This window comes from Eschrichtius robustus, chromosome 3, assembly GCF_028021215.1.
Source record: "Eschrichtius robustus isolate mEscRob2 chromosome 3, mEscRob2.pri, whole genome shotgun sequence".
Classification (NCBI taxonomy): Eukaryota; Metazoa; Chordata; class Mammalia; order Artiodactyla; family Eschrichtiidae; genus Eschrichtius; species Eschrichtius robustus.
Window position 1 is genome coordinate 174,733,386 of NC_090826.1, and position 27,565 is coordinate 174,760,950.

Here is a 27,565-nt window from a genome sequence, read left to right on the forward strand (position 1 = left end):
TAAATCTTGGAATTTATTTCATTTTCAAAAATGAAAAAGAAAGTTTATTTCATTTTTCACCAAATAGGAAAGCATAGTAATTGTTCAGTAAATGCACTTTTGAACAACTAAGTGAAATATTTGCTTTTTAAAATGTAACATATAATTTTTGCCCAATAATATTGCTAAAAGAATAATGTCAACCACTGATTTTTCAGAGATCGAACTGCTGGATTAATTTTCTTTTAGATTTTAAAAGACTGGAATTCTCTTTCAGTTATGTATTACTGTGTACTCAAACCATCTCCAAAACTTAGCAATTTAATACAGCCACTCTATTATTTCTCGTGATTGTAGGTAGTTGTCATTTGGGGAAAATACAACTAAGTCTACTGGTGACCGCAAAACTTAGCCTTTGGACTAAAACAGTTGACTATCCTTCTTGGTATGTTACAGAGTAAATGGAAATTTTTTCATTAATCCAGCAAGTCAGTTAAGAGTAGTTAGGTCAAGAGAGTACCAACTATGCACCAGAATGAAAGGAAATGCTTTAAAGGAAGCAGAATGATGAGTGCCCTGGGAGCAGCCTACACTCTTAGGAGGGGTGGGACAGTGCTATCAAATCTCTTAGGTTAAATGTTACAATAGCTTTGCCTTTAAACAAAAGAAAAGAAAGGAAGAATAAATCATTGACTATAGTCCTTCAATTGATTAGGAACTGAGTCTCAGACTTGTGGTATGACTTGCTCAGTGAACTTATTTTTCTCCTTCAGTTTCTAAAGGAAAGAACTGAATTTTCTTTCCTTTTTTCTCATCCCACCTGAAAACCCTAAGACCTCAGAGGAGTGGACGGTAGGTAGCGCTATGGACCAACCATAGGGAAAATGATATCATTTTTATGACAGGATGCCCAAGAGAATTAGGAGCAATTAGAAGCTCAAAAAGCAGGGGTAGGCCAAAAAATAAATAAGTAAACAAGAGTTGCAAATTCAAGCTTCATTTTGTCTTACACTTTTTCTGTAGCTGTAGCAATGAGAAGTATAAAATATTGCCATGCCTTTTCAAATCTGTTCAGTACAACGTCAAGATGCTATTTTTTGTTGTTTTTTTTTTTAATGAAATTAATAATCCCCCAAAATGTAAAATTTGCTTGCAGTGTGCAAATATAGATACCATCAGCACATGTTTTCCATTTTTCATCTGCTCTGAATCCACTTTGAATTATTTGCAAGATGTAAGTTGAAACTTCAAGGTGCAAGTGGCCAGGAGATAACTTAAAAATGGAAAGAATGCAAAAGGTTCTAAATTTTAAAAAAATAAGCTGTAGGTTAGAAATTGAAATAAACAAAAGGCCAAGATGGTATCTTACCTTATACAGAGGGCAGAAGGAAAGATGAGTTTAGCTGCCTTTTATGATGTAAAAGCAACAGTGAAGATATAGGATTGTGGGGAATAGCATTCGTTACAAGAGCATTCTACAGCATAAACACACAGTTTGTCTTTACCTTCAGCATATTAAAAGCTACACGATTTACATTACAACCAGTTCATATGAATCTTTAGAGTAGCTGTACAGAATGTTCTACCTCTGTGTGTGTCTTCCAAATGTGCTGCTCTTTTTCCCCTGGAAAAATCAACCCATTCAAAGTGATGAGGTAGGCAAATTCAATGAATAAAAAGTCTCTAAATTCTTATAAAAGAAATAGTGTGCTTTTGGAAACACATACCAGGGCCATTTAATTGAACCTGTGCTTTCTCCCAAGTATGTTATAAGAATAAAACCAAATTTATAGCTGCCCCTATTTATAACTGTCTTAAACAAGCTCTCATCCCTTTATGAAAAACCTTACCTTTACCTTCTTAGAACTGATAGTTTATTTACCCTGCTCTGTGTCTCTGTGTGTGTGTGTTTGTAAAATTACATAAGCCAAAGAGAAGGATACATTTCTATTTTACAACTTGTGGAATTTTCCTCACTTTCCATATTCACCATCTTGGCAATGAACGTCCTGCTTATAAAAACACTGTAGAAAGAGACTAACTTCTGAGCCAGGAAGAAGACGAGGGAACTTTGAAGTGTGCTTACTGTGGACTCAACAAGCCTCCAGCAAAGGGCTGCCAGCCTCCCGCATTTGCATACTCTTGTGTGGTTTGTATAGAAACACACAGGCCCACACACACAATTAAGTGCCATCTTTAGAGCATCCTGGGGCAAGAGAGAGACAAAAAAAAAAAAAAAAAAATCACACTTCTACTTTACCAGGGGAGAGGGGTGGGGAATATTATCCCTTTAAGTTCCATTGATATGGAAAAATCATATTTTTAAAAAGAATAAGTACAATTCCCCTTTCTGTTTTTTGTTTTTATCTTGGAATAAAGGTTTATCTATAACTTTAAGGTTAAAAAAAAATCATGTCTGTCTGACTGGCTCTGCAGTTTGAAAGCAACTTGAAGTTGTATTTGAATTCTTATAGTGCCCTGAAGAAAGTTTTGCTCTTTTTAAAAAAAATAATCTCTTATTCTTTTCTTTTTCCTTTGTTATCATAGACGGACTCTATGCCTGTCTTGCATAAAATTCTATGAGCATTTACCTGTCTGCATAAATATTTTTACAAAAGTGAGACAACTTCTTTATATATCTTAGGTACTTAAAGACCATATTTCCAATCTCTTTTCCTTAAGAACTTCAAGAAGATTCTTACTGTATCTCTACAAAGAGGTATAGATCAGCCAGAGTCTGAAGGTTCTCTACACACTTAACGAAGTACACATTGTGACAGCAGTGGGCAAACAGCCACTATGATATTCATGATTATGAATTAACTGAGCTAAATGAAAATAGAAATGTGAGGGTGTCTAGTGCACACTTTTTGAGAGCGCTGCTCTTTACACTTTGATCATGTTGGAACTTACACCATCTTCCATCTTTATTTAAATGTTTCATATGTATGTATCATGCTTATCTACTGGAGTATAATTCCATGGCAAGGACAGAATGAATGCAAGGGTGGTGATGGATAGAGGACTCATAGTTGATCTTCTCTGTCTCTTCTCTCAGTCTCTCTTCCCTCCCTCCCTCCCTCTCTCTCTCCCTCTTTTACTTTCTTTCTTTCTTTCTCTTTCTTTTCTTTTTTCTTTCCTTTCCTCTCCTTTCCTCTCCTTTCCTCTCCTCTCCTCTCCTCTCCTCTCCTCTCCTCTCCTCTCCTCTCCTCTCCTCTCCTTTCCTTTCCTTTCCTTTCCTTTCCTTTCCTTTCCTTTCCTTTCCTTTCCTTTCCTTTCCTTTCCTTTCCTTCTTTCCAGATCCCTCTCACCATTTACATTGCCTCTGGGCACATTCTACTAAATTAGTAGTGCTGTAACAATGGCCTTGTGTTATTTTTGCATCCAATATGCCATCACCCTTTCCATCTCTTTTGCTAAAAGTGCTCCAGTTTCCCTCTGGGCACCCTGGACCCTCCCATGCTAAGAACATCATAAGCCCCTGGCCACAGTAATTATTTTCAGGGATTACAGATGTTCCAGTCAGGGTCAATGAGATGCAGTATAGCCAACAGAGGCATAGGTCATGCCCTGGATTTTAACCTGGGATTCAGTTGAATCTGCCACCAGTTGTATCGCCCCTCAGAAGGTCTGAAAAGGTAGCCAACATGGAAAAAAGCAGAGCAGATCTGAGGGAAGGAGGTAGACGGGATTCTGGTGATACCATTTGATCCCATGAATGTGGTTCTGCCGAAAATCAACTTTTTCCCTGTATTATTCCATCACAGGGGCCAACCCCTTTCATTATTTAAGCCTGTGTGTGTTAGGTTTCCTGCCACTTGAAAACAAAAGAGTTTAAATCGCAAGATGTTTGAGAGAAAGGAAAAAAGTAGTGAGCTTTAGAGAAGTTTCATAACTTCTTGAAAATCATACCAAACTGTGGCAGCTCAACATATGTGTTTGCTTTTGTTCGAGCTCTCAAATGTGTAAACCTCAGGAAGCAAACCCAATGTGAAATGAAATAACGACCTTGATGATGGAATTGCGGACCCCATTCCAAAGGTGCTCCTCTGAACCTCTTCATCTGGCAATCTTCTGAGACCCTTCTCCACTGCTTTCAGCTCTAGCAATGATTCTTGCACTAATTCGCTCTTTGGGCTGAGTTAAATAACTTTACTTGACCATGATGCAGGCTTCTCATCTCTAAAATGACAGACTTGACCTAGATCAGTGGTTCCTGCAGTGTGATCCCAGACTAGGAATATCAGTGTTCCCTGAGAACTTGTTTGAAATGCAGATCTGGAGCCCCATCTTCAACCTACTGACTCAGAAATTCTGAGGCTGCGGCCAAACAATCTATATTTTAGTAGATGCCCCCCACCTTGGGTTGTTGGAATGCATGCCCAAGTTTGAAAACCACTGAACTAGATCATTTTTAAAATACCTTCAAATAAAAAATATGACGTGATCCTATCTATGGCTCTATGCCACACTTATCACTGGGACACAGAATTACTGAAGGAAAATAGGTGGAACGGTCCCCTACGCTCAATGTGTCTTTGACTCTAGAAGCTCCATTCTAAAGACCTGAGGCCTTTCCAGTGGATGGAAGCCGACATATTGCTCCCAGTCTCCCTGAGTGGGCCAGAAAGAGATACCATGGATGACCAGTTTCAGAGGCTGAGTCCTACCTGTGGTACAAAAAGCAACAGGCGTGGTGTTTTGTGCCCTAAGGGGGCACTAACCGGCCCTACCATCAAGACACTGTCAGCTGAATTTCCTCAGCTCTTGAATCCCTACACAGAACATCTGTTAGAAGGAACCCCATGTAACTAAAGCCTGAATCTGCTCTCTCTGGGGAATTTTCCTTAATGAGCATCTTGTGGCTTCCCCTCCTCTGTGGGATTTTTAAATGTGTTTCCTCAAGTCAGTGACATCTTTATCCTGGATTCCAGAGTTTGCTGGCTATCAGATCTGGTACTTAAGATTCTTCCTTCTAGGAGTTCACGAATACAACTTCACAATGTTGGCTGAATTTGTTTTCCGGGTGCCTAGACAACAATTAAGATGATGTCATATTTTATTTGATAAAAATAATTTTCTTTGATATAATGACTTCTCAGATAGTACTTTCTAGATGCAGGTGTTGTTTTACATATATTAACTCACTTATTTCTTGAAAACTTTATGAGGAAAGGGATACTATTATCCCTACTTACACATGGGGAAGCTGAGGAAAAGAGATTGGCTTGCAACTAGTTCATTAAGGTCAGGCAACTAGTAAATGGCAGAGACCATATTCAAACCTAGAGACTGGCTGCAGAAACCTGGTTCTGGGCCACTGCACTCTTATCTATTTGAAACACCTTCCACTGACCATTTCTATGTGGCTTGACTCTACAGTGATACCAAATATAATTTCAACGGAATTGTTTGGTTGAAGTATCAGATGTTCAGAACCTGTTGCCAGTGAACTAGAGAGCTGTTCTCACTTGGCTTCATGACCCCAAAATGCTTAAAGTTTACAATCTAATGAGAAGAAGAAAATTCAGTTAAAACAGACTTTTTATAGCCTTACAAAGAAGCACTAAGCAGAAGCAATGTTATGGAGTTGACCTGTTGGAACATCCTTTCCCAGTGTGTGGATACAGATACTTACTTGCCCACCAAGTATTTTGACCAACTTCTTTCATATTCCCCCATGACTTTATATCTAAGATAAACTCTAGTTAGAAGAAGAGAATATTAAAAGAACCTCATATTTATCTATTTAGGAGAAAAGACGCATTTAACTTTTCTGAAAATTTTTCTTTTTCTCAATTTTTAGCTCTCAAGTGACATGAGTGAAAATGTACACTTCTTTCTTTGGCTCGTAATAGAAAATTTAAGTTTTCAGATTTGAATTGCTGGTGCAGAGGCTTTTGTGTAGGTGTACAACAGACAATCTCATTAGAACTTGTGAAAATACATTTATCCCAAACACTAATGTGTAAGAATGGTGTCATTATTGCTAATTACTAAATTGTCCTCTCTTTGGGCCTATATTAAAATTGAATTTCCTGTGTTAATGCTCTCTATATATCAAGGGAAAGGAATAGATGTGATCTTCTGATTGTACATAGTTTACACTCTTATAAAGAGAGTCTGAATTTATCTAATGATGTTAATTTTGGAAAAATTTCTAAAATTCATAGAAAGAGCAAGAAAGCTCATATTTGTAAAAAGGAATGACTGACTGAATGAATCTTTTTCTCTCCGTGCTAAAACAATGTTTCAAGAACAGATTAAAAGCACATCAGTCAGATGAGGACGCTTAATTCCACGTGGAATATTGGCGAGCCCAGCAGTATGAACAGTATGAGCATGTAGGGGAATCGTTCCCTGGCGTGGTCTCAGGAAGGACCTTCTGTGTCTTCTGGGCCCTCAGGAAGGAGGACCACCTTCCTCATGAAAGCCTGAGGTTGAGGGTATATCCACAAAAGAAGGCTTGAATCTCGTTCACATGTTTGACTCTCTAAATCAAGGAAGCGTGTGTCTTAAACTGTGTATTTGTTAAGCACATTGACTGCAGCGTCTGTCAAACTATCTGACTTTGAACTTCACCACCACCCACCATCCCCAGCGTGTTCATTTATTGATCACGTGACCCCGGGAAAGTTATCTCCTCTCTAGGCCTTAATTTGTTCATCTGAAAAGTGATTTTGTCATCACATAACCATCCTCAGTGGGTTTTGGTTAAGGGGGAAAGGATGTGTGTGCCCTGGGAAGATCAGCTGGCATAGAAGTAAGTGCCTGACTATTTTTTTAAAGAATAGAAAGCGTGACACATAATAATAAGCACAGAATATACATAAACTATCACTAGTTAGGTTGAAAATTAAACCAAGCCCCAAACATCAAAATGTTTATTTTCCTTGATGATTCCAACCATCGCCTCTGAAAGCCACATGGAAGGAAACAGCAGACTGGTTGTGGTATATTAAATTATAAGTGAGGACTAATTTGAGAATCAAAGATGCTCTCTGGGAGATATCACGCCACTGATAGGAAAGGCATTAGCTGTCTCCCTCTGTCTCATGTATGTGTACTCTCTGTCTTGGAAATCTCCTTCCCCACAGTTTCGGGATCTTGATGTTTAATTTAACACAGAGGTCTCTGAGACGCACAGCGGGGGGTTGTTCCTGGTATTTCTGGCATTGAGGAAATTGAAATGTACATGTTTTTTCTCATGTATCAAAGACAGGCAAGAATCTAAACTGACATTTTATATCAAATGAATTATGAACTGTGTACTTTGTACCTAAGGGAACAACAACTAAACTAGAGTTTAAGATTAAAAAAAAGAGAGAGAGACAAAAACAGGTTTTTAATAAAACATACAGTTATTTCTGCTATTCTGTCTGTTGGTGACATGGCCAAACACACTCCTTACTGTAGAATCAGTGAATTGATGCTGGCTAGGCTACAATCTCTAAATTTTAAATACATTTGTATTTGATGTATCTAAATCTCTAAAATTTAAATACATTTGTCCGGTGAAACATTCTTGATAATCTGAAGTTAACTTTTCTCTTTTTTGTCAATCCTTCCTTGCTTAGAAAACAAATAAAAAAATAACATTTGCCAATTCTTAGTTCCTGAGAAAATATGAGATTAGAAGTTGCTTGAGGGAGAAAAAAATTGTATACAGGATAAAAATGATACACACAAAAGTACCATATTCTTTATCTCCTCTGTTTATCTGTAATTCCTACACACATATATACACTCCCACACAAGCAAATTACCCTTGTGATTAAGAGCATGGATTCTAAAATCAACCAGATTGGGTTCAAATTAAGAAATTAAGTTATACAATCATATATGCTTTGCCTCATTTTTTTCTTGCCATAAAGCAGGAGAAATGGTAGTAAGTACCTCATAAGTTTGACACTGAGGGAATTATGTATGATAAATGCATGCAAAGAATATAACACAATGCTGGTCACGTAGTAATTGTGTATTACTTCGCAAAGGTATATCCTCCAACCATAAGTGACCAGAATGGGTAGCAACAAACTAGCACCCCCTTTTTAATGGCTACTGATTCCTGAAGTAAAGGAAACATTTGAATTAAACTTTTAAGGTGCAGAAGGATCCTGTCATGTTTATGCAATATACCTAATAATCATTTTTGAAATTACTAATTGAAGATTCTTGGGGATTGGGGATGATCTATGCTTTCTTCTAGGCAAAGCTATGTTTTGATTACCATGCTAGTCTTCAAAAGTAGGTATTGTAATTTGTGCTACATATACATTAAAGAAGTGTTATTAATATTAATACATGTATTTTCTACTTCTGAATTCCCCAGGTATATAAAGCTAAAACTGACAAAATTCCTTGGTATTAATTCCATATAATTTCTGATACCAGCGCTATACAATTTAGCACTTGTGTGGCTAAATTACTAGAAACAAAAAACTCACTAATAGTCTGATTATGGATTTTAATCACATAAACTAAGTTACACATAGTTATTGATCATGATTGTGGTCAAATGAGCATCGTTTTATATTCTCAAATTCTGATTCTATCTCCACTATTTATGATCTGAAATCAGTTCTTAGAAGTCTCAGCATTTTTTATCCTGCTGATGACTATTGTTTTAGTCTTCCTAATAGAGAATGTGAAATTAATGGCCCATTGAGTTATGGGAGGCCCAATATATAATCTGAGTGTTTTAAGGCTAGATCAGGTTATTATTTGAGTAATTAATTAATCAACTTGAATATTAGATCCAATCCCATTGTTAAGATGACCTTTATAACCAATCCTCTACACAAAGGGCCCAAGTAATCAGATTTTCAGGGAAAAATAATTTAATCTGTGCTGCCTGGAAACTAATTTGGACGAGTAGGATGGTGTTCAAGATAATAGGAAGACTAAGAAATACTCTTAGGAATACTAAGAGGAACTCAAATGTCAAAAGCAAAGGCTTAGATAGAGTGTCTAAATCAAGGAAGTCTCTCCAAGGAAAAAGAATAAAATCTGGTTGGTGGCTTGAGATGTAACAAAAAAAAAATCTTTTGGACATTATGACCACCAACGTTAGGGCCTCTAATTAGTCTGACAAAGAGACAGTTCCACTCCCAGTTGAACAAGTAATGTATCTAATGAAATTCAAAGTCCGTATTTTTCTCTGAGCACGGTGAGCTGCATCATTCGCAGCTTTGGGGTATTTCAAAATTAACGGAGGATGACTTCCATCTGTCTGAGGTTTCCTGGTTAACAAATTCACTGAAACGGTCTTGCAGAGTAATCTTAAGCAATTCTTTAATCTTAAACCACGAAGGGAAATGAAGGTAGAGGTACGTTGCCTTGGTCCTATGGACGCTAATATGAAGTGGAATCTTTCATTTCTCAAAATGGTCAATAGCAATTAGTATTCAGTGGTGTCTTTTTATTCTGGTGCCCTTGACTCACCCCTGCTGCCCCTTTCTATATTACTCTTATTATAAACTGTAACTAGGGATATTCCTGCTTCTTTTCCATTCTAAATAAAGCATTCTTAGTGAACATGGGGATAATTTTTCATTTCATGAAGAACAATTACTGGAGCCATGTGAGATCTGCCAGTTGGGTTTTGTGTAACTTTTGACAAATATTTGCACCAATTTTGATTGAGGTAGTCTCACACCAGTAAAATGTTGGTGAGGTTTTGGGTTTCTCTCAGAAATGTAGACCCAAATGAGTCAGTGAAAGATCAAAGATAAAAGTACCATCTTCAGGCTTTATTCAACGACATACTCCATAATGTTTTGTCACTGGGCTAAGAGGTAAATGATGGATTTTTTACAAAATTTTTATTTTATGCACATGCTTTCTAGACAGGGCTTTTGTCCTAAATACTTCTCTATGACCCTGGTGACAACCTTGAGAGAATGTCATCATTTTTTTAACTTGGATCCATAAAACCTGTAGCCCTTGCTAAGCATCTTGTTTTTCTGTTTTTCTCTGGAGACCTTTCTGGGAGATCTGAGAGCCAAAGGTACCTTGAAAAGAGAGGGGAAAAAAATCCTTGAGAAACTGAGACAGACTAAGGAAGACAGGGGCAATTTTTCCAAATCTCTACCCCCAAATTTAAATTTAAATCTCTACCCCTCAAGATTTAAATGACATAATCATTTAAAAAAAAAAAATAAGCTTCAAAAATGTCTTCATTCCAAACCTCCTAGCTATAAGATTTCTCCACTCCTCAAAGCAATACCCACACTCAGAATTGGTTCTTTGGGCTCCTGAGGACAGATGGGGAAGGAGCAGGGAAAGGAGGCAAAACCCTTTCTGTGCGTGTAAGTAGGGGCAAGATTCTGGCTTACTGAGTCACTTTTACAAGGCGTTGCTTAAAATAACAGTTAGGAGTTTGGGTTTTGGAGACAAGTTGCTAGATTCAAACAGCAGTTCAACCACTTCTTAGCTATATGCACTTGTGCAAGTCACTTATCTGCTATAGTCTGAATGTTTGTGTCATCCTCAAGTTCATATGTTGAAACCTTATACCCCAATGTGATGGTGTTAGGAGGTGGGACCTTGGGAAGTCATGAGGGTGGGGCCCTCATGAATGGGATTAGTACCCTTATAAAAGAGGCCCCAAAAAGCCCCCTTGCCCCCTTCCACCATGTGAAGACACAGCAAGAAGTTACCATCCATGAACCAGGAAGTGGGTTTTCAGGAGGCTGCATGGTAAACAAGAAAAAAGATGGAGTTTTAAATCAAAATACCCATGACTGAGTCCCAGCCTGGCACTTAGAGCAATCACAAGGAAGTGTAAAAGTAATGCAATACTCACACCTTCTAATTCATGGTCCAATTATAAGGTCAAATGAATGCAGTGCACACCAAACACTCCTCCCCAGTAGACCCATCTCAGAAAACGATCTCATCTTAGTTAGTCACTTTAACCTGAAATTTAGGATTCAGGCTTCTTTCTCCCTCTGCGTTCCCACCTCTGTTCCATCACCAAATCCTCTGTACATTTTTCCTCCCAGTTTCTGCCTCACTAGCTGTGCTCAAGCCACACCGCCTTCAAGGCTCAGGCCAAGCGTGCCCCTGTCTTGGGCCAGCCCGAGATGTGCGTCCCCCAGTGATTCATAAGTCTCAGCTCAAATATGATCTCCCCCCCTACCCCACCTAAAGTATCAACTTTGCCTCCACCTCCTCCCTCATCACTCCCAATCCCTTACATTAGCAATACTTCTTATTTGCTAAAATGTTCTCACCACACACACACGCAAAAGGTAACTGTGAGGTGATGGATGTGTTAATTAACTTGTTTGTGTTAATCACTTCACAATGTCTACATCTGTCAATTCATCCCACAGTATACTTTAAATATACAGTTTTATTTGTCAATTATACCTCGATAAAGCTGGGGAATAAAAAGAACTCATAAAAAACGGGGGAAAAAAAGAAATGATTCTATTTCTTTTTTTTTTTTTTTCTATTGTCTCTCTCTCCTTAATAAAACTGTTTTAATTTGTTCATCACTATATTCCCAGAGCATAGGACAGTGCCTGGCTTATAAGTAGTTGCCTATTAATTATTTACTGACTTAATAGATTGTATATTTTATATACATACATACTTTATATAAATTATATGTAATTATGTCATATCATTATCTTATATCCAAAATAATATTAAATTTATATATTTTATGTAATTATACAGTATATCTATGTAATATAATGTTAAATGTATATATTTTATATTATATGTATTTTAAATAACATATAATTATATAATAATGTTTCTAATGCTATAGTTACATTATTGTGTATTATATATGCATAGGTATACATAAATACACACATATATGAAATACTCATTTCGATGGGGATACTGGGAAATGAATCATTCATACCTTACTATAGGAGTATAAGTAAACACAACTTTCTGAAAAGCAGTTTATCAGCTTATATCCGAAATGGTGGTAATACTCATTCCTAGTGACTCAACAATTCTAAAAAGCAAAACAAAATGTACATTTATTAGGATACTCTGAATGTTATTTATAATACTGAAAATGATATTCTATATCAATATCAGCTTTAAGTGAAAACTCTACATTTATAAAAATGTTACATGCAATTATTTTGAAAAGTTATGTTACTAAAAACTATTTAATGACATGGGGAGTTTTCACTATACACTGTAAAGTGAGCAAAGTTTACAAAATAACATATTAAAAATATTCAGCATAATCATTTCAAATGATATATTATATATACATATATTTAACTATATATACAGAAAGAAGATAGACAGGAAAGAGTCTATAGTAGTATAACAATGGCTATTTCTGTGTGGTGTAATTATGGATAACTGTTTTCTTCATTTGCTTGGTAACTTTCAAATTTTCTACCATGAACATGCGTTATTTTATAGTTAGAAAAAGACATGCTTTTAAAAGGGGGCTCTGTTCTGCAAGAACTATTTTAGCATTTCTTTAATATTTATTTAGCATTTTAGCATTTCTTTAATATTTATTTGATGAGCAATATTGAATTCTCAAAATTTAAGTGCTCTAAAGTTTACAAAAAGAAGTGAAAAGATCTCTGCTCTCAAGTAGCTTATATTACCATTACTTTGGCGTACTAGAGGGAAAAGCAATGGCTGGACTTAAATTTAAGCTTCACCTTGGTGTTGAGAGATGAATTATGGTCTTGGAAACGAAAGAGACATGTATGAAACTATAGGATGCTGTTTACTAGTCATGTACTTCAGACATGTTGCTTAACTTTTTCTAACCTCAGTTTTCACGTCTGTGAAACAGAGACATTGACAGAAATCAGTGATAAAATGAATGTTTTGTAAAGTGGTATTTCAGATCTAATTTGACGTTTGCTGTGTTAGTTATTTTCCAAGCAATTAATCTCTTTTATGTTGAAAACATTCATTTTCAGATAATTGAGTCTGTATTTGTAAATGGGAAATAGGGTCTGGATCCGAACAATTATTAGGGTCCTAGGTTAAAGATTTCTTCCTGCACATCTTTCTTCTTGCCAACTCATCCATTATCCATTTATTCATCCATTTATTCTGTCCATTTTTACAGGACTTCTTTCATATACAAAGCACTGTCCTAGGCACTACGATATCTACTTAAATACTTTGCTTCTTTAATAACATTCCTCCGAGATACTATGTGTCCATTGAAAAATCATTGATTTGGCATCTTTAGCTATCCAAAGACCATTTTGAATCAACCACACAGCCAATCTGAATGACAGTGATGAACTCCAATATCAAGCAGGCCAAAATTCAGATGCTCAGTGAGGTTTCAGCCGCGTCACTTGAAGGAAGGAAAGTCAGAGTATGCCTGTGTCCTGCCCTGGTCAGACTACACAGGGAGGGTTTAGTTTAGGTATAACCCTTGATGGTTTGAAAGGACATTATCAAAATGGAACACATCCAAATCAGGTAACAAGGCTAGATAGTGGTTGAGGAATCCTCTTACATGAAACTCGTTGGAGGGAACAGAGATGTTTAACCGGAAATGGGGAAATTTAGTGGAAAAGAGGACAACTGGTTAAAAATGCCTGAAGTTCTATCCCTAACGGTAGTGATGGCTTGTTCTCAGGGATCAGCGTGACTCAGACGAGGTCCCAAAGAGTTCAGTGTCATTAGCACGAACAACCACATGTACCCACTGCCCAAGATGGTCCCAATTCATACCTGCTGCAGCTCAATTCACCCATGTTGGTTATTTACAGTCCCCTGTTTTGCTCTCAGAAGGTCCCGATATGGGCAAAAGATTATATTCACCCTAAGTTTTGTAGAAATAATATAGTTTTTAGCTCTCCCTCAGAAAGAACTAACCAACAAGGAGAACAATAATATAATGGGGTGACTTACAAAGCAACTATTTTCCTATCACTGGTAATGAACAGACACCTGAATGTCACTTGTTTGGGATGTTTTAGGCAAGAATCCTTTATTTGGTGGGAAGTTAGACTTGGTAGCGTTTAAGCTATCTGCCCTCCAAATTCAAAATGCTTTGACCTTTCTGTGGTCAGAGATCACTTCCATGACATGCCTCTAGGTAACATTTAATTTTCAAAAATCTATTTCTCTTACTAATGTAAAGACCTCTCCATTTTGTATTTCATTGAATTTCTGTGGGCTTTGACTCCTTCTTGAGAACTAGCAAATTCATACTAGTAGTTCTGTGTGAAGTTCCTCATAGATAATGAGATGCTATGATAAAGAAATAAGACCAGAAAGTACTATTGAAGAATATGACTTGGACAGAAAATAAATCCAACCTTTACGAAAACGAATCTGTTTAATATTGTAAATGGTTTTTTTCATATTTATTGAATGTGTTTAATATTTGTTCTCTCTTATAAGGATTGGAAATAGTCATGTTAAAGAACCTGGCACACAGTATGTGTTCCAAAAGTTAACTCTTATGAGAGTCTCTTTCGCTAACATTAAATCTGTTTTAACCTACTTGTCACTGTTTAATGCTGCTCTATTTGTACATCCTTGTGTTCAAGGTTGACTGTCCATTTGTTAGCACATCTGCATATTCCTCATAATTAATATCTTTTTTAATGACATATGGTTTAGTGACGGGAAATGGAGTCTTGCCTTCTGTTTTCAATTTGTTTATGACTCAACGACTCAATAGATGTGTCTGAACTTTAATTTTCCATTCTGGAAACTAGAATTTAAAATCCTTGCTCATATGTAGCTATTTCAGAAAATGAGGGGGAAATGTGTAATCCAGGGATTTTTGACTATGTGCCAGGCTATTCAGCGATGCAGCCAGGATGCATATAGATGAAAGGCCATGGTTTCTCTTATGTTAACAGGGAAATCTAAGTGAGGATGCCAACCATCTAATCTCTGAAATGAGAGAGTAGTGTGAGCTGGGCTGAAGTCAGATTTTAAGTGAAACCAGTAGAAGGCATGACATCTGCTTGGAATGAGCACGAGCAGAGGTGATGGGAGTCCTGGGCACTGGAATTAGGCTGAGGGCATGGTGACACCACGTGAGCTACTTAGCAATGCCCCATGACCGTGTCTGTTCCTCTGAAAGCCAAGGTCCAGTGCGTATTTGGTTGTGAATTTCTAACTTCTAAAACTCCTGAAGCACTCACACCTCTTTTATGCTCTGTACACATTCTGTGCTATTTGAGTCATGTCTTGTCTCTTTATTAAGCAAGAAGTCAGTGATCTAATCCCCCTTTCTATTTATTCTGCCCTTTCCCTACCCCCAGCAAAGAACCTTGTGCAGAGTGGCATTCAATATCCTTTATTACAGGTGTGAATTTAATACAAAATACTGTAGACTTCTTTGATACCTTAATGCAGCATTTTATTCCAGTATTTTGAAATGCACACTCATACACCCCCAAATCACACTGTAGTAGTAACAAGTTGGTGGGCTGTCCTGAGACATTGGTGTGTATGTGAAGCATATTTGAATGTGAATATGCAAAAAATGTGAATTCATTTTTTCCCCACAAATTTCTTCTTCTGGTCACTATAGCTTTGGTGGTCCCTGGCCACATGAAAAAAAAAAGCCTCTGTTTTTGCTTTTTAGAGTTCCTCCCAAGAGTGCTATAAATCTATATGGAGCAAATGTTTGGGGTATTTTGTTTGTTTGTTTAGGGAAGGGTCTACAAGTGTACATCATACAAAAGTTTAATGCAATCAGACATTCAAAAGATTATACCATCTAGACTAGTCCACTCTGTGATTTAATTTATTGCTTAATGTTCTATATGCATTTTGCCTTCCAAAAAAGGTTACATTTGAAATTTTAGTAAAAACACCCTTCCTTTGAATTTATAGATTGAGGTAGCCCAGTTGCCGTTGTAGAATTAGTATTTACTGGACAAGATGTGTTGATTCACGAGGTTGCGGAGTGCTTGCCTCGTGAGGGTCATCTTAAACCTGAGAGAAGCTTTTTGAGCAACATAGCATCTTGGAGACAGTATATCAAGCTGATAGATACATGGCTCTTGCGTTAAGAAACCAGGGGTGGAATTATGGCTGGTTCCCAGTTATTGCTTTGATGCTAAAGACCCTCAGAGGAATAGGTCTAGGATAAAAGGGGTTAACCGGAGGGGGAAGAACGTTGGCAGAATTCAGTGTTACTGAAAGCATGCAGAATGAATAGTTATGTGTCAATAATTTAAGATGATCACTTTGTTTGGAAATATTTGGGGATTTTATATAATCGGAGTGTGACCAATTTAACGGAGCACGTTTTCTTGTTATCACTCAAAAGAGAATCCGCAACGAATGCCCCTCAATCCAAAGATTTATAGTTAAGTTACCGGGTATCTGGCCCTGGACAGCCACATTACTGCCTTTCCTACGTTATGTCCTATTTCCACTACCCGAGAGAACTACTTCATACCATTTCTTCTCTGTTCAAGCAACCAGTTCACTCCCACACTTTGGCACAGAGCGGATGCCTTTGCTTTTATTTTGCTCACTGGGGAAAACGGATGCCATCAGAAGAGACCTTTGCTGTTTTCCCATCACCAGATCTACCTAACTCTACATCTGCAGCCTGTATTCACTTCTGCACAGTGGTGAGCCGTCCCTCCTCTATTCGACAGCCCATGTGCACCAGCTCTCAATTCAGTTGGCACGTGCCTTGGCTCGCCTCTCTCTCACACACACACAAGGACTTTGCTTTGGCGATTAATTATTCTTCCTTCTCCTACATCATCATTTCCACTAATCTCTTCTGGGTCATTCCAAGAAGCATGCAAACGCTGCAGCCTCTCCCAGTGTCTAGAAAGCTGATACCAGAAGCTTCTCTAAGTGTTGCCCCATTCTCTTCTCCCCTTTAAAACAAAATCCCTCAGGAGTCTTCTAGGCTCACTCTACCCACTCATTGCCTTCCCTCTCATTCTCTTTTCAATTTTCCCGAATCAAACTGCCACGCCCACCACTGAACTGCGTCTGTTCTTGACAAGGTCATGTCCACTTGGCCAAAGGCAAAACTTAATTCCTAGTCTCTTCCTTCCTTAAACTCAGCACATTTGACGGAGTCGATCAGGCCTTCCTTTCGGAGATGCTTTCTTCACTTGGATCCCAGAGTGTGCCTTCTCTTAGCTTCTCCCCTACCTCAGTGCTCACTCCCGTAAGTAAATCTCCTTTGTTGCAGAGACCTCCCCCTCCCCCAACCCCTCAAAAGTTTGGAGGACCCCAGACCTCACTGCTCAGACCTCTTCTACATTCGCTCTATTTACACTCACCCCCTCGTTTATTTCATCACGTCTCGGCCATGAAATACCACATGGACGTTGATCCACAGTTCCTATCCAGACTCACATCTGCAGCTTCGTCCTTGGTGTAGCCACTGTGGTTGTGTAATAAACCTCTTAAATATAATGTGGACAAAAGAGAACTCTTGACCCCCTCCCTATCCCATTTCTCCTCTCAGGTGCCAGTCACCTGGGTGCTTGGGCTGAACACATTGGCATCACCTTTGACTCCTTTATTGTCTATCAGCGACACACGCCACAGTCATCTGAACCGCAAACTAATGCCCCCATCTCCACTGCTGGCTCTTGAATGTAAGCTGCTGTCATCTGCTAGCCTGGATGACTGCAATAGGTAACTTCCCTGCTTCCAGCCTTCTCCCCATGCCTCCCTGACTTAGTTTTTTGTGTGGTGTGTAAAGTGGTATTCTGACAACTCAAGCCCGATTCGAACTGAAAGGTTATAATTTAAGGAATGAGTAATTTATACCTTGTAAAATTAAGATTGTACATTTTTCTGAAAATTTATTTTGTCATAAAACACTATATCCAGTTTCCCTACCACATGTGGATGTGAAAGACATAAAGTTAATAGCAAGTTGAAATAAATTATATGTATCTTAAAACCTGCGACCTACTACAACACATTTTTATTTTCCCTAGAAATCATAACATTTAAAAAGAATTTTCTTTAAGATATTTTGAACTTATTGCAGGAACAAATATTCTATTAAATTGAGTTACTATTACCTGAAAATAATTTTTATTATGGAAAATTTTCATAAAAAGATTAACAATTTGTATTCACTGTCTCTAAACATTTAGTTACTCTAAAAACAAAAGTCCTTGATCTTGCCTTTTTGAAGGCAACTTGAAGGTTATTTGAAATTAAGAAGTATATGAAGTTTTAATTTATTGCAAGTTCAGATATTTAATTGGCTAGCCACACTGTCATAATTCATGGTTTATGAATATTTGATCCAGTGTTTAAGGTAGAGGTTGTACCATTATAAAGAAATCTCGATGAAATTATTGCTTAAATGTTTAAAGAAATGATCAAATGCAGATTAATTTTTCATTAGCAGGTAACTATTCTTTTGGCATTTATTCTTACTGATGAGCATTTAATTTATTAATCTGTGCCTGGACCAAGAAAAACAATTTGCAGATTCTTTAAGTGTGGCTCTATTTAAAAATTCTTATATTAACTTTACTCATTAATTTCACTAAAGCTTATTACCTTGATCTATCTATCTGTCTATCTACATATCTATCTATCTGTCTATCTATATACACGTTACTATCCTGGGACAAAAATCTGTGACTTCACAAGGGTACACACACCAGAATTTACCAAGAAGTAAACTGTGCTCCTTGCACCATTTTAGTTAATTGCTACAAATTTAACTTCTTTAAAAACTCTACAGAGTCAGTATTATTGGACGTACACTTATAAATGAAATGACTTTACATCAGTGAGGTTAAGAACTTGCCAAAATGTAATCAGCTTTGAATTTTGTGAACTGAATTGGTGAGGATGAGATTTGAAACTTTAGCTATCTGACTCCTAAATCCAGTCTCCTTTGGAAAACTAACATTATCTAGCTCCCTAAAATATTTAAATTTATGTAAGAAGTGTAAATTTTTTCAACTTAGTAACCAAAATAAATATTTTTTTAATTGTAAATTTGAAAAAAGAGAGATATCTGTATTTGTTTATTGTTTTTTTTCACAGGGAATCAGAGTAGACGTTTTATTTTAGTTCAGTTGTGTCTGTCTCTTAGCTTATCTACCCTGATCAATAATTACCAAATCTGTATAATTATATGATTGTGATTGAGGAATAATTGTGATGGGTTGTAACAGATGTTAAAACTATACTTCCAAAATTTAGAAAGAAAAGCTTTCGCTTTTTAAAGAATTCCCTCTCTCTTCAACTTAGAAAGTCACTCTTACTTAGCCAGAGTGGCCTTTATTTGCTTAGAATCATGACATTTCCTTGATTAAGACCCTGCCGTGGCTCCCAACCCCGTTTAAAATGGAGTCCAAAGCCTTTACTTTGACTTTCAAGGTGTAACCCTAAAAAGGCTCTAGAAATATCTAGACCGAGCCTAGCTCTCCAGCTTTTCTTCTCTTCTTCTTCCTCTCCTGAGTTAGTTTCAGTCACGCTGGCTTCTTTCCACTGCTTGTTACACACAGCCAGTGCTTTCCCTTCCTCGCTGCCTTTGCCCTGCCTGCTCTTTGGCTGGATTGCTGTTCCTCCAAACGGCAGGTAGACATTCAGGTAGACATTCTCATGACCACCTCCTTATGTTACTGAGGTCTCTGCTCTAATGTCACCTAATGACATGTTCTTCCTATGGCTCTCCGGTCTAATCTGAATTGTTGTGTAATAACTAAAATCTGCACTCCTTTTCACTTTCTCTCCACTTACCCTGCTTTAGTCTTCACCTGAGCACTTAGTGCCATCTGGTAGGGTCATCGGTATCTATTTGTTCATCACTCGCTCTCTCCGATTACATAAGTTCCGTAGGGTCAGGGGTCATGTCAACTGAGGGTTGACTCACCTCTACACAAAGAACACTACTTTGCACAGAGTAGAGGCTCAATAAGTGTTTACTGAATAAATTAGTGAAGTATCGATGAATTCAGAACCCTTACAACAGACTGATGAGACATGGAATCTAATTCTTCCATTCTCATCCATGGCCATTCACTAGCCTCATGGTTCATAAGCCAGTTCTCCCAAATTGGAGGGTATATAAAAGTCACACACTGCATCAAGTTATGTATAAATGAAAGTTGAAAATGAATCCTGATAGTTGTTTTCATTGTTTTGATTCCTTCTCCTCCTTCAGCAATGGCCTCTAGTAATCCTTGGTCAATAAGAACTTATATTACAATAATCAAAAATTGCATTATAGTAGTACTTAAATTATGCTAAGGGAAGTTCGGATTAGTCCAGTATAATAACAATAGCTAACAATTAATAATTACCAGGACCCAATAAAAGGTGCTTTATTTGCATTGTCTCTGGTCTTCACAGCAATCCTAAAAAGGCAAAATATTATCTCCATTTTAAAGACAAGAAACATAAGCTCAGAGTTTCCTGGTGATTTTCCCAAAGGCACAGAACTGTGCTTAATTTGCTTTTGAGTTTCTGACTAACTTTGGAACACACTCTGATATGAGAGGTTCATTCAAGTTATACCTGTTGGAAAAATTTATTTAATAGCCAGAGTCTTCTTGTCCATTTTTTAAATTTAATTTCGTAATAGAATAGGCTTCACTCATTTCTTTTAGGCCTTCTACAACTATCCAGATAGATTTCCCTAACAGATTATATCAAGCAAGTATGCTGACTTCAGGAAGAATTTGCCAGAGATTCAACTAGACTAGAAAAAGTCTATGCCCCAACTTGTAACATATTTGAATAAAGGCAACATCACTGTGAGAAGGGGCAACCAACTGTATAAAACACATGAGGAAAGAAGCTTAGTTTTTATATTTTCATAAGTGAGAATTAAGGCTGGAATGTGCTACTTTCTTTGTAGAAAAATACAATTTTAATAAACCTTCCTCAAAAAAAAAAAAAAAATCCAGTTGTGTTCATGGTCGTGGTGTGATTAAGTAAACAATGGGTGACGTCAATGGAAGAAATAAAAGATCCGGACTCCTCCTCTGTTCAGTTGCTTGATTGTTGAACAAAGAGTTAAATTAAAAAGGTACTTTAATATTTGCTTCATTAAATCCCCTCCATGTTTTCAATTAGAGAAACAGAAGTACAGGTGGGGATGTGCTGCGTGCTCATCTGTCTTGCTGTTTGGGGGGGGGAGTGGCTTTTAAGATGGAAATACTCATGTAATTGTGTTGAAATGAACAATAAGGGAGTACAGTAGTTCCGGAATGAAAATGTTAAATTAAATGGACCATGTTTAACATTGTTGTTGATCCTGAGGAACAGTTTTTCCAGTATATGGAGCATTTCGATTCCATCCAGCATATGTTCTCCACAGTTTTCTCTGCTCTAATTCATCTGTGTTTTTCGACAGCTCCAGATGGCGTGCTGCCTCCGAGGCTTTCATCTGCCACTCCAACCAGTCTTCAGGTTGTCTGGTCTACACCAGCTCGGAACAACGCCCCCGGCTCTCCCAGATACCAACTCCAGATGAGGCCCGGCAACTCCACCCACTGGTTTCTAGAGTAAGCATTCTACTTCGTCCATCCTTCTAACTGTCACCCGGGTTTTACAACGTAGCCATAAATTCACTGTATCTTAAATTTTTAACAATAGGTCAGTTCTCATTGGCAACAAATAAAAGCCTCCTTTTCAAAGTTCAAACAAACAAACAAACAAAAAGCAACACCCTAGGAGATCATTATTTGCTTTGCAAATTTTTCATTTATAGAGGCTTAAAGTAAGATTCCTTCACCCTTAACTTTTCATGAGCATATGTATTGCCAAGAGCAGGCACACACCTGAACCCCACAAAATCTGCTGTCTGACTATGGCTACAAAATTATAATACTTATTCTACAAATTCCCTGTGGCAATCAGTCTCAATACTAGACTAGAATTCACTCCATGCTACTACTAGAATTTACATCTCCTATAAATGCAATAATACAAACCCTTAGCCAAAGGACTGCTTATTTTAAAAGAGATATCATGCAATGACAGAAAATTGCAGCACTGAGAGGTATGTTGACATTCCCTGAAAATTCTTTACTGTAAGATTGTACTTGTTTTTTATTCCTTTGAATGTCTAAAGCTTCTTAATTCTAGACTTTCTTTCCCATATAGGTTGTTTTCCAATCCTTCTGCATCGTTAAGCTATGAAGTGAGAGATCTCCAACCGTACACAGAGTATGAATTTCGGTTGGTGGCCTCCAATGGATTTGGCAGTGCACATAGTTCTTGGATTCTGTTCATCACCGCAGAGGACAGTAAGTGGTCTGAAAAACACACAGCCAGTTATTCTCTATATTAGGAAGTCTTAAAGTCTTCAATTTTTCCAAAACAAAGAAATAAGCCTCCTCTGTTTTCTTGATGTTGAGGGACAATAATCTTTTCCAGGACAAGAATGGTCAAAGTTTCCAGAAAGAAGAAAAATGGGGGCTTGGAGGGTTGGAGGGTTAGGCCTACAAACAGGACTATGTAATTCACAAAAAAATTATGATATGGACCCACTCAGTCCTTCAGGGTACATCTAGGTGTTCTGAAGGAGAAAGGTTATCCTTTTCTACTCTATGACCGAATATTACAAGTGTTCTCTGCAGAAGAACATGGAATATGGACCTTACTTCATGAAGTTACTTAGAGGTCATTATACTTTTTTTCTGGAAACAGATTCCATTATACTTTTACTCATACCTGAAAGACAGCCTCCAGAATAGAGGAGGATAATCTGATAACAGTCATTCTGCGTGTATTACAAAGAGTACATTGGGATTGTCTTATTCAAACAGTACAGAGAATTTTCTAGTTTTTCATGGAAGAGTTTGTTTGCATATATATGTTTTTTACTCGGTTATATAGAGAAAATAAATACATGGCTATCATATTGAGTTTTATACAAATTACTTCTTTAAAAGTATATATATGGAAATATAATATTTTAGAAAAGTTAGAAATTAAATCAAGCTACACAGAGCGAAGGAGGACACTGTATCTTTGAACAATGAGGTTTTTAGGGTTAATCTTGTCAAGTCTTTTAATCAGAGGCTTCTTAGAAGATGTTGCCCTGTTGGCCAATTGCCATTCTGGCTCTATATTCAATGAGGACCCAAGTGACTTTCAAAAGGCTGGATATTAATCTCAAAAGGCACGGTATTTGAAACAATATCAATTGTATATGAAATTGATTCTTTTATGTCTACAGTATCCTTAATTATATTATTTTGGTGAGAACAAGATATCAACTGAGATAGAATCAGGCCTATCTACCTTCCTTAATGCTTACATTTAAAAAAAAAATATGAACAATAATATATAATAGTTCACCCATTTCTCCCAATTTGTAATTACTCCCAGGGAGCAAGTTTGGTACTTTACAAGGACACATCCAGTTCTTTCATCTCAAGGGTACCATTTAGTAAATTATCAGCAGAGTGCAATAAACGACACGCAAAGCCCAGAAAGTATTCATGCACCACTCAAAGCGCCTACACCCCTTTTAGAAGGAACGTTACATTTATTCTGGAGACTCTGACAACATGAACACCAACTGTATACAGATGTGTGAACCAGAGAGCTCCCACCCAAAATAGATTTTTGAAGAAACATTTTTTTAAAAAAACAACTGAAGATAAATTTCTAATCTCCTTAGATAGAGCATACTTGCTTGACACTCAATAGAGGTTAACTAAAAATAATTATTCACCCACTGCAGAGGTGATGGCTCCATAGAATGCCACATTGGAAGAGGAGAGAAAATGTCTCCTTTTTTTGGCACCACAATTTCTATTCCCATAGAGAGGGGGGGACACTTGGATTTCCTCCGTGGTGATCTTTATTGAAGAGGGGTCAGGATCTCCTACATAAATAAATTCCCAAACACTGTAAAGTACCAATTAGGACAGCATCCTCTGTTAAGCAGATTTCTCTCCTGCCTCATCTTACCATAAAACAAGTCTTACAGACTCAGTGTGGTTAGAATTTTCATGCATGGAGACACTGCTGCCTTTGTGATTTTTTAGGACCTGGGTTCAAAGGCAATAGTGTTAACCCTTCATCTTCCTTCATTAAGAATTAGTAACACTTGATTGTGTAGCAGGTATTAACCCAGTCTTCATTTTCATTGAAATCCTTTCCCCAAGACAGATGACTTCTTCTTCCTCTGCTTCACGTGTGATGTCACACACATCAGCAGAGGGCCAAAGGCTGGCTGTTTGCCCCTCCAGGTTAAGTTACCAGTGCATGCTCGCCCCTGAGACATGATAACAGTGTCCTATATATTTTGGGTGTCAGTGGAGATGGATGCCATCTCTGAATGGATGTGCAATTGAGTTGACAAAGACTGAGTGATTGGCGCTGGGCACAAGCAGTTTTTCTGTCAAGGCTTCAAAGCCTTGCTTATAAAACCACCCATGCTGACAGCTCCACGCCGGAATCACACTTCATACTTGATTCTAACCACCACCTCCCAATTGGCGAAGTGCAATTTCCAATGTAGAAATTCGACATATCACCTTACAGAATGAAACAGAGAAGTCACATCATGCCCACATTTAAATTTCATGCCATCGATAGGCACCTTTCCGCATTAGCCAAAACCTCGAAACATTCTGGTGCAAAAAAAAAGAAAAGAGTCACCAATAGCAATATTTTTCATATGATACCGCGAGAGCATGATTTTCATCAAGCCTGTGACCCAGCTGAGAGCAGAAAGAGAAACCTAGGCAGGAAGGTACCTAGAGCCAGAGAAACAAATGCTTGGGTACAAAGAGAGTTTCTCATAGACGGAGAAAAAGGCTGTGAGGAATTTTAATAGATTTTTTTTTCAAATAATTTGTCATTTACGTCAGTGGGCCACCAATATCCAGTTCCATGCAGTTTTAAAAATCTAGCGTGCTGATGCCAAATAATAATAATGCACATTTCCTATGAATATTTTAAATCCAGTTAAACTTGTGTTAATAAAAGATGTTTTTTTCCAGCCGACTTAGTCAGTGTAGTGTTCGACTATTTGCAACCAGATAAATACAAACAACACGTGATTTTTTTTTTTTTTTGAACAAGCTGCTGGCAGTCCAAGTACCTGGAATGTCTGCAGCCTACAAAACTGCATTAAGATTGTGATAGACTTGGGAGCATGGGATTAATAACATGAAGACACTTACCTATCAGCTGAAATTTTTTGATATCTTTTAGCCAGAAATAACCATCTTTTCTGATATTATTGTTTGTCCCTCTCTTTTGTGTGCTTACAATTGTTTTCCGTGCAGTATAGGCATGTGAAAATGGTAGCTGGCCGGAAGAGAAAGTCTCCTTCAACTTCAGCTTAAATGTGCATGTGCTCTTTTGCCTACTAAAATCCTGCCCTATGTAAAATATGAGATAACCCACTTTTCTTTAAAAATGTAGATTCTCTAGAATAATAAAATTCAGATTTCTCCCAAGGTTTCTTAGCTAACAAGACTGAAATATGGAATATCTCTTTATTTGAGTCATTTTAACAACAAACATATATGTATACACAATTAGATCAACCTAATGAAAGTGAGATTCTTTTCTAAAAATCACTTCTCTACCCCCAAAACAAAACAGAAAATCCAAATTTCTTCTAGAGATGACCATTTAGTTGTCAAATACTTTTCAAAGACTAAAAGTTGAATCATTTCACTAAATTTGTAGTTAACAACTGCACATTTGTATTTCTAACCATTAATCTAAGAGGCATTATTAAATAAAATTTGTGGGATTTGAACAGTTTATTCTGTAGATTTACTTAGACAATTTTTTCATGTGTTCATTATTTTGCTAACAGACTGATTGTTCATGAGTTTTGACTGGAGTCTGCTAAAAGATAGAAATGTGTATCTTATTACTTACACAGTGAGATTTTCAGTACTATTAACCTATTGTATTCGCTCATAGTATTAGGTTTTACTGTTATTTTTTCCATACTTAAAATTGCACTGTGAACAAAGGATGAAGCAATGAGGGAAATTATCATAGTATCTGGGTCCTGTTTTACTTTTCTCGTTAGCAGTTTTGAGCAGTTTTCCCCTTTCATTCATCTTTAAGATTCTCATAGCAGTTTACAAAGCAACAGTTGTTCTTCTGCAGTAAAAGAGAAAGATCTTGCAATGTTCATTGAAATCCGTATCAGAACACATTTCTGCCTCATTTGTTGTCTGACAACATTCTAGTCATCCATCAAGCCCCAGCTCATATGTCACCTCCTCTGTGAAGCCTTCCCTCCTCATATCTACCTTAGAATTTTGGTTTGTGTTTACTTGTGTACCATCAATATCTCCTTCTGAATTGTAACTTCTCAGGACCTAGGGTTCCATCTCATTTATCTTTGTGGCTCCAGTGCCTGGTGGAGGGTCTCATATAGAGCAAGTACCCAAAATTGTTAATGTACTGATGAAAAAGAGTTTCATGTAAGCAAATCCATGAAAACACAACCAAGCAAACCTTAACTGGGTACCTGCCATGTAGGAGGGACTGAAAGAGACATGAAAGTTACAAGGATGACTAGGACAGTTTTCTTTACTTGAGGCGTCCACTGTCTGGTGGCAAGAAAGACATAGAGTAAAACCATAGAGTATTCAGAGCTGAGAGCACGCCCATAGGAGAGCATGTCCCTCAACATGGGGTGTCAGGAAAAACCTTCCTGGATGAGAACACCAGGAGAGGAAATAGGGAATGATCTCTATTTGGAGTTCACTTCAATATCAGATTTCAAATTTACTTCCTTATCATTGGTTCAGAAAAAGGCGGGAAAAGCAATTGCTGTAGGAGGCGTCCACTGACACATGAGGCAGGCAGGGCGGCTTGCAGGATGTTCTGCCCGTGGTTCCAGCCTCTGAGTATGAGTCAAGGAGGGTGAGGATGAGAGGCAGATGTAAGAGAAGGAAATCCCAAAGGCAGTCCTCATTCTTTGCCTTGGTCAGAGGCAGCCTGCTGGCTGTCCCTGTGATTCAACATTAGCTGTCCTGACTAGGATAGTGAATGTTCTAATTAGAGAGACCTCTGCTAGCCCAAAACCATGTGCTATTTCAAAATGAAGGGGGACAGATATATAGAAATAGAATTCCAGAAGGAAAACGTGTTTTCTTCTTATTCTCACAACCTGTAATGAGTAAAACATCTAGTCCTTGTGACAGAGAGGGGAAGTAAAATTGTGGTATGAAATTTGATCAGTTGATCAAGATACTTCTAGAGCAGGATTTTCCAATCATTCAGTAAGTATATTTGTGTCCTTAAGAGTATTTAAATTTTAGAGCTAATATTGTGTGGTACAGATCTTTTCATTAGTGTGCTTTAGAATTGAATGTCAACCTGGATCTTAAGAGTGTTCTATGTGAGAGAAAAACAGAAACATTTGTAAATGAGGGTGGCACAGATTTGTAACAGTAGATTTTATTTTATTGAATGAAGAAATGTGAACTGTAAGTTTCAGTAGTGCTACACGATGATTTTGCTTTTCTATTCCAAATACATGTCCTAACTGCTTTAAATACTAACTTCTGAATGCTTATCCTTTCAAGCAGTGATGTAGGTCTCTACTTTACCCACAATGGAAGATCCATGATGCAAAGTAAATAATGTAAACTCTTGATTTTGAGAGCAAAGTGGCCCTGTATGTATGTCCCTACATACTTTG

At 37.4% G+C, this 27,565-nt stretch overlaps 1 protein-coding gene across 1 annotated transcript in view; it reads left to right on the forward strand.

Moving 5' to 3' along the window:
• Positions 1-27,565, forward strand: part of USH2A (usherin) — a 795,295-nt gene that overhangs the window by 488,882 nt on the left and 278,848 nt on the right. Inside the window, exons 38-39 of the mRNA XM_068538548.1 lie at positions 21,281-21,431; positions 22,033-22,175. Of these exons, the coding sequence (XP_068394649.1) occupies positions 21,281-21,431; positions 22,033-22,175 (294 nt within the window). The remainder of the gene's footprint in view (positions 1-21,280; positions 21,432-22,032; positions 22,176-27,565) is intronic.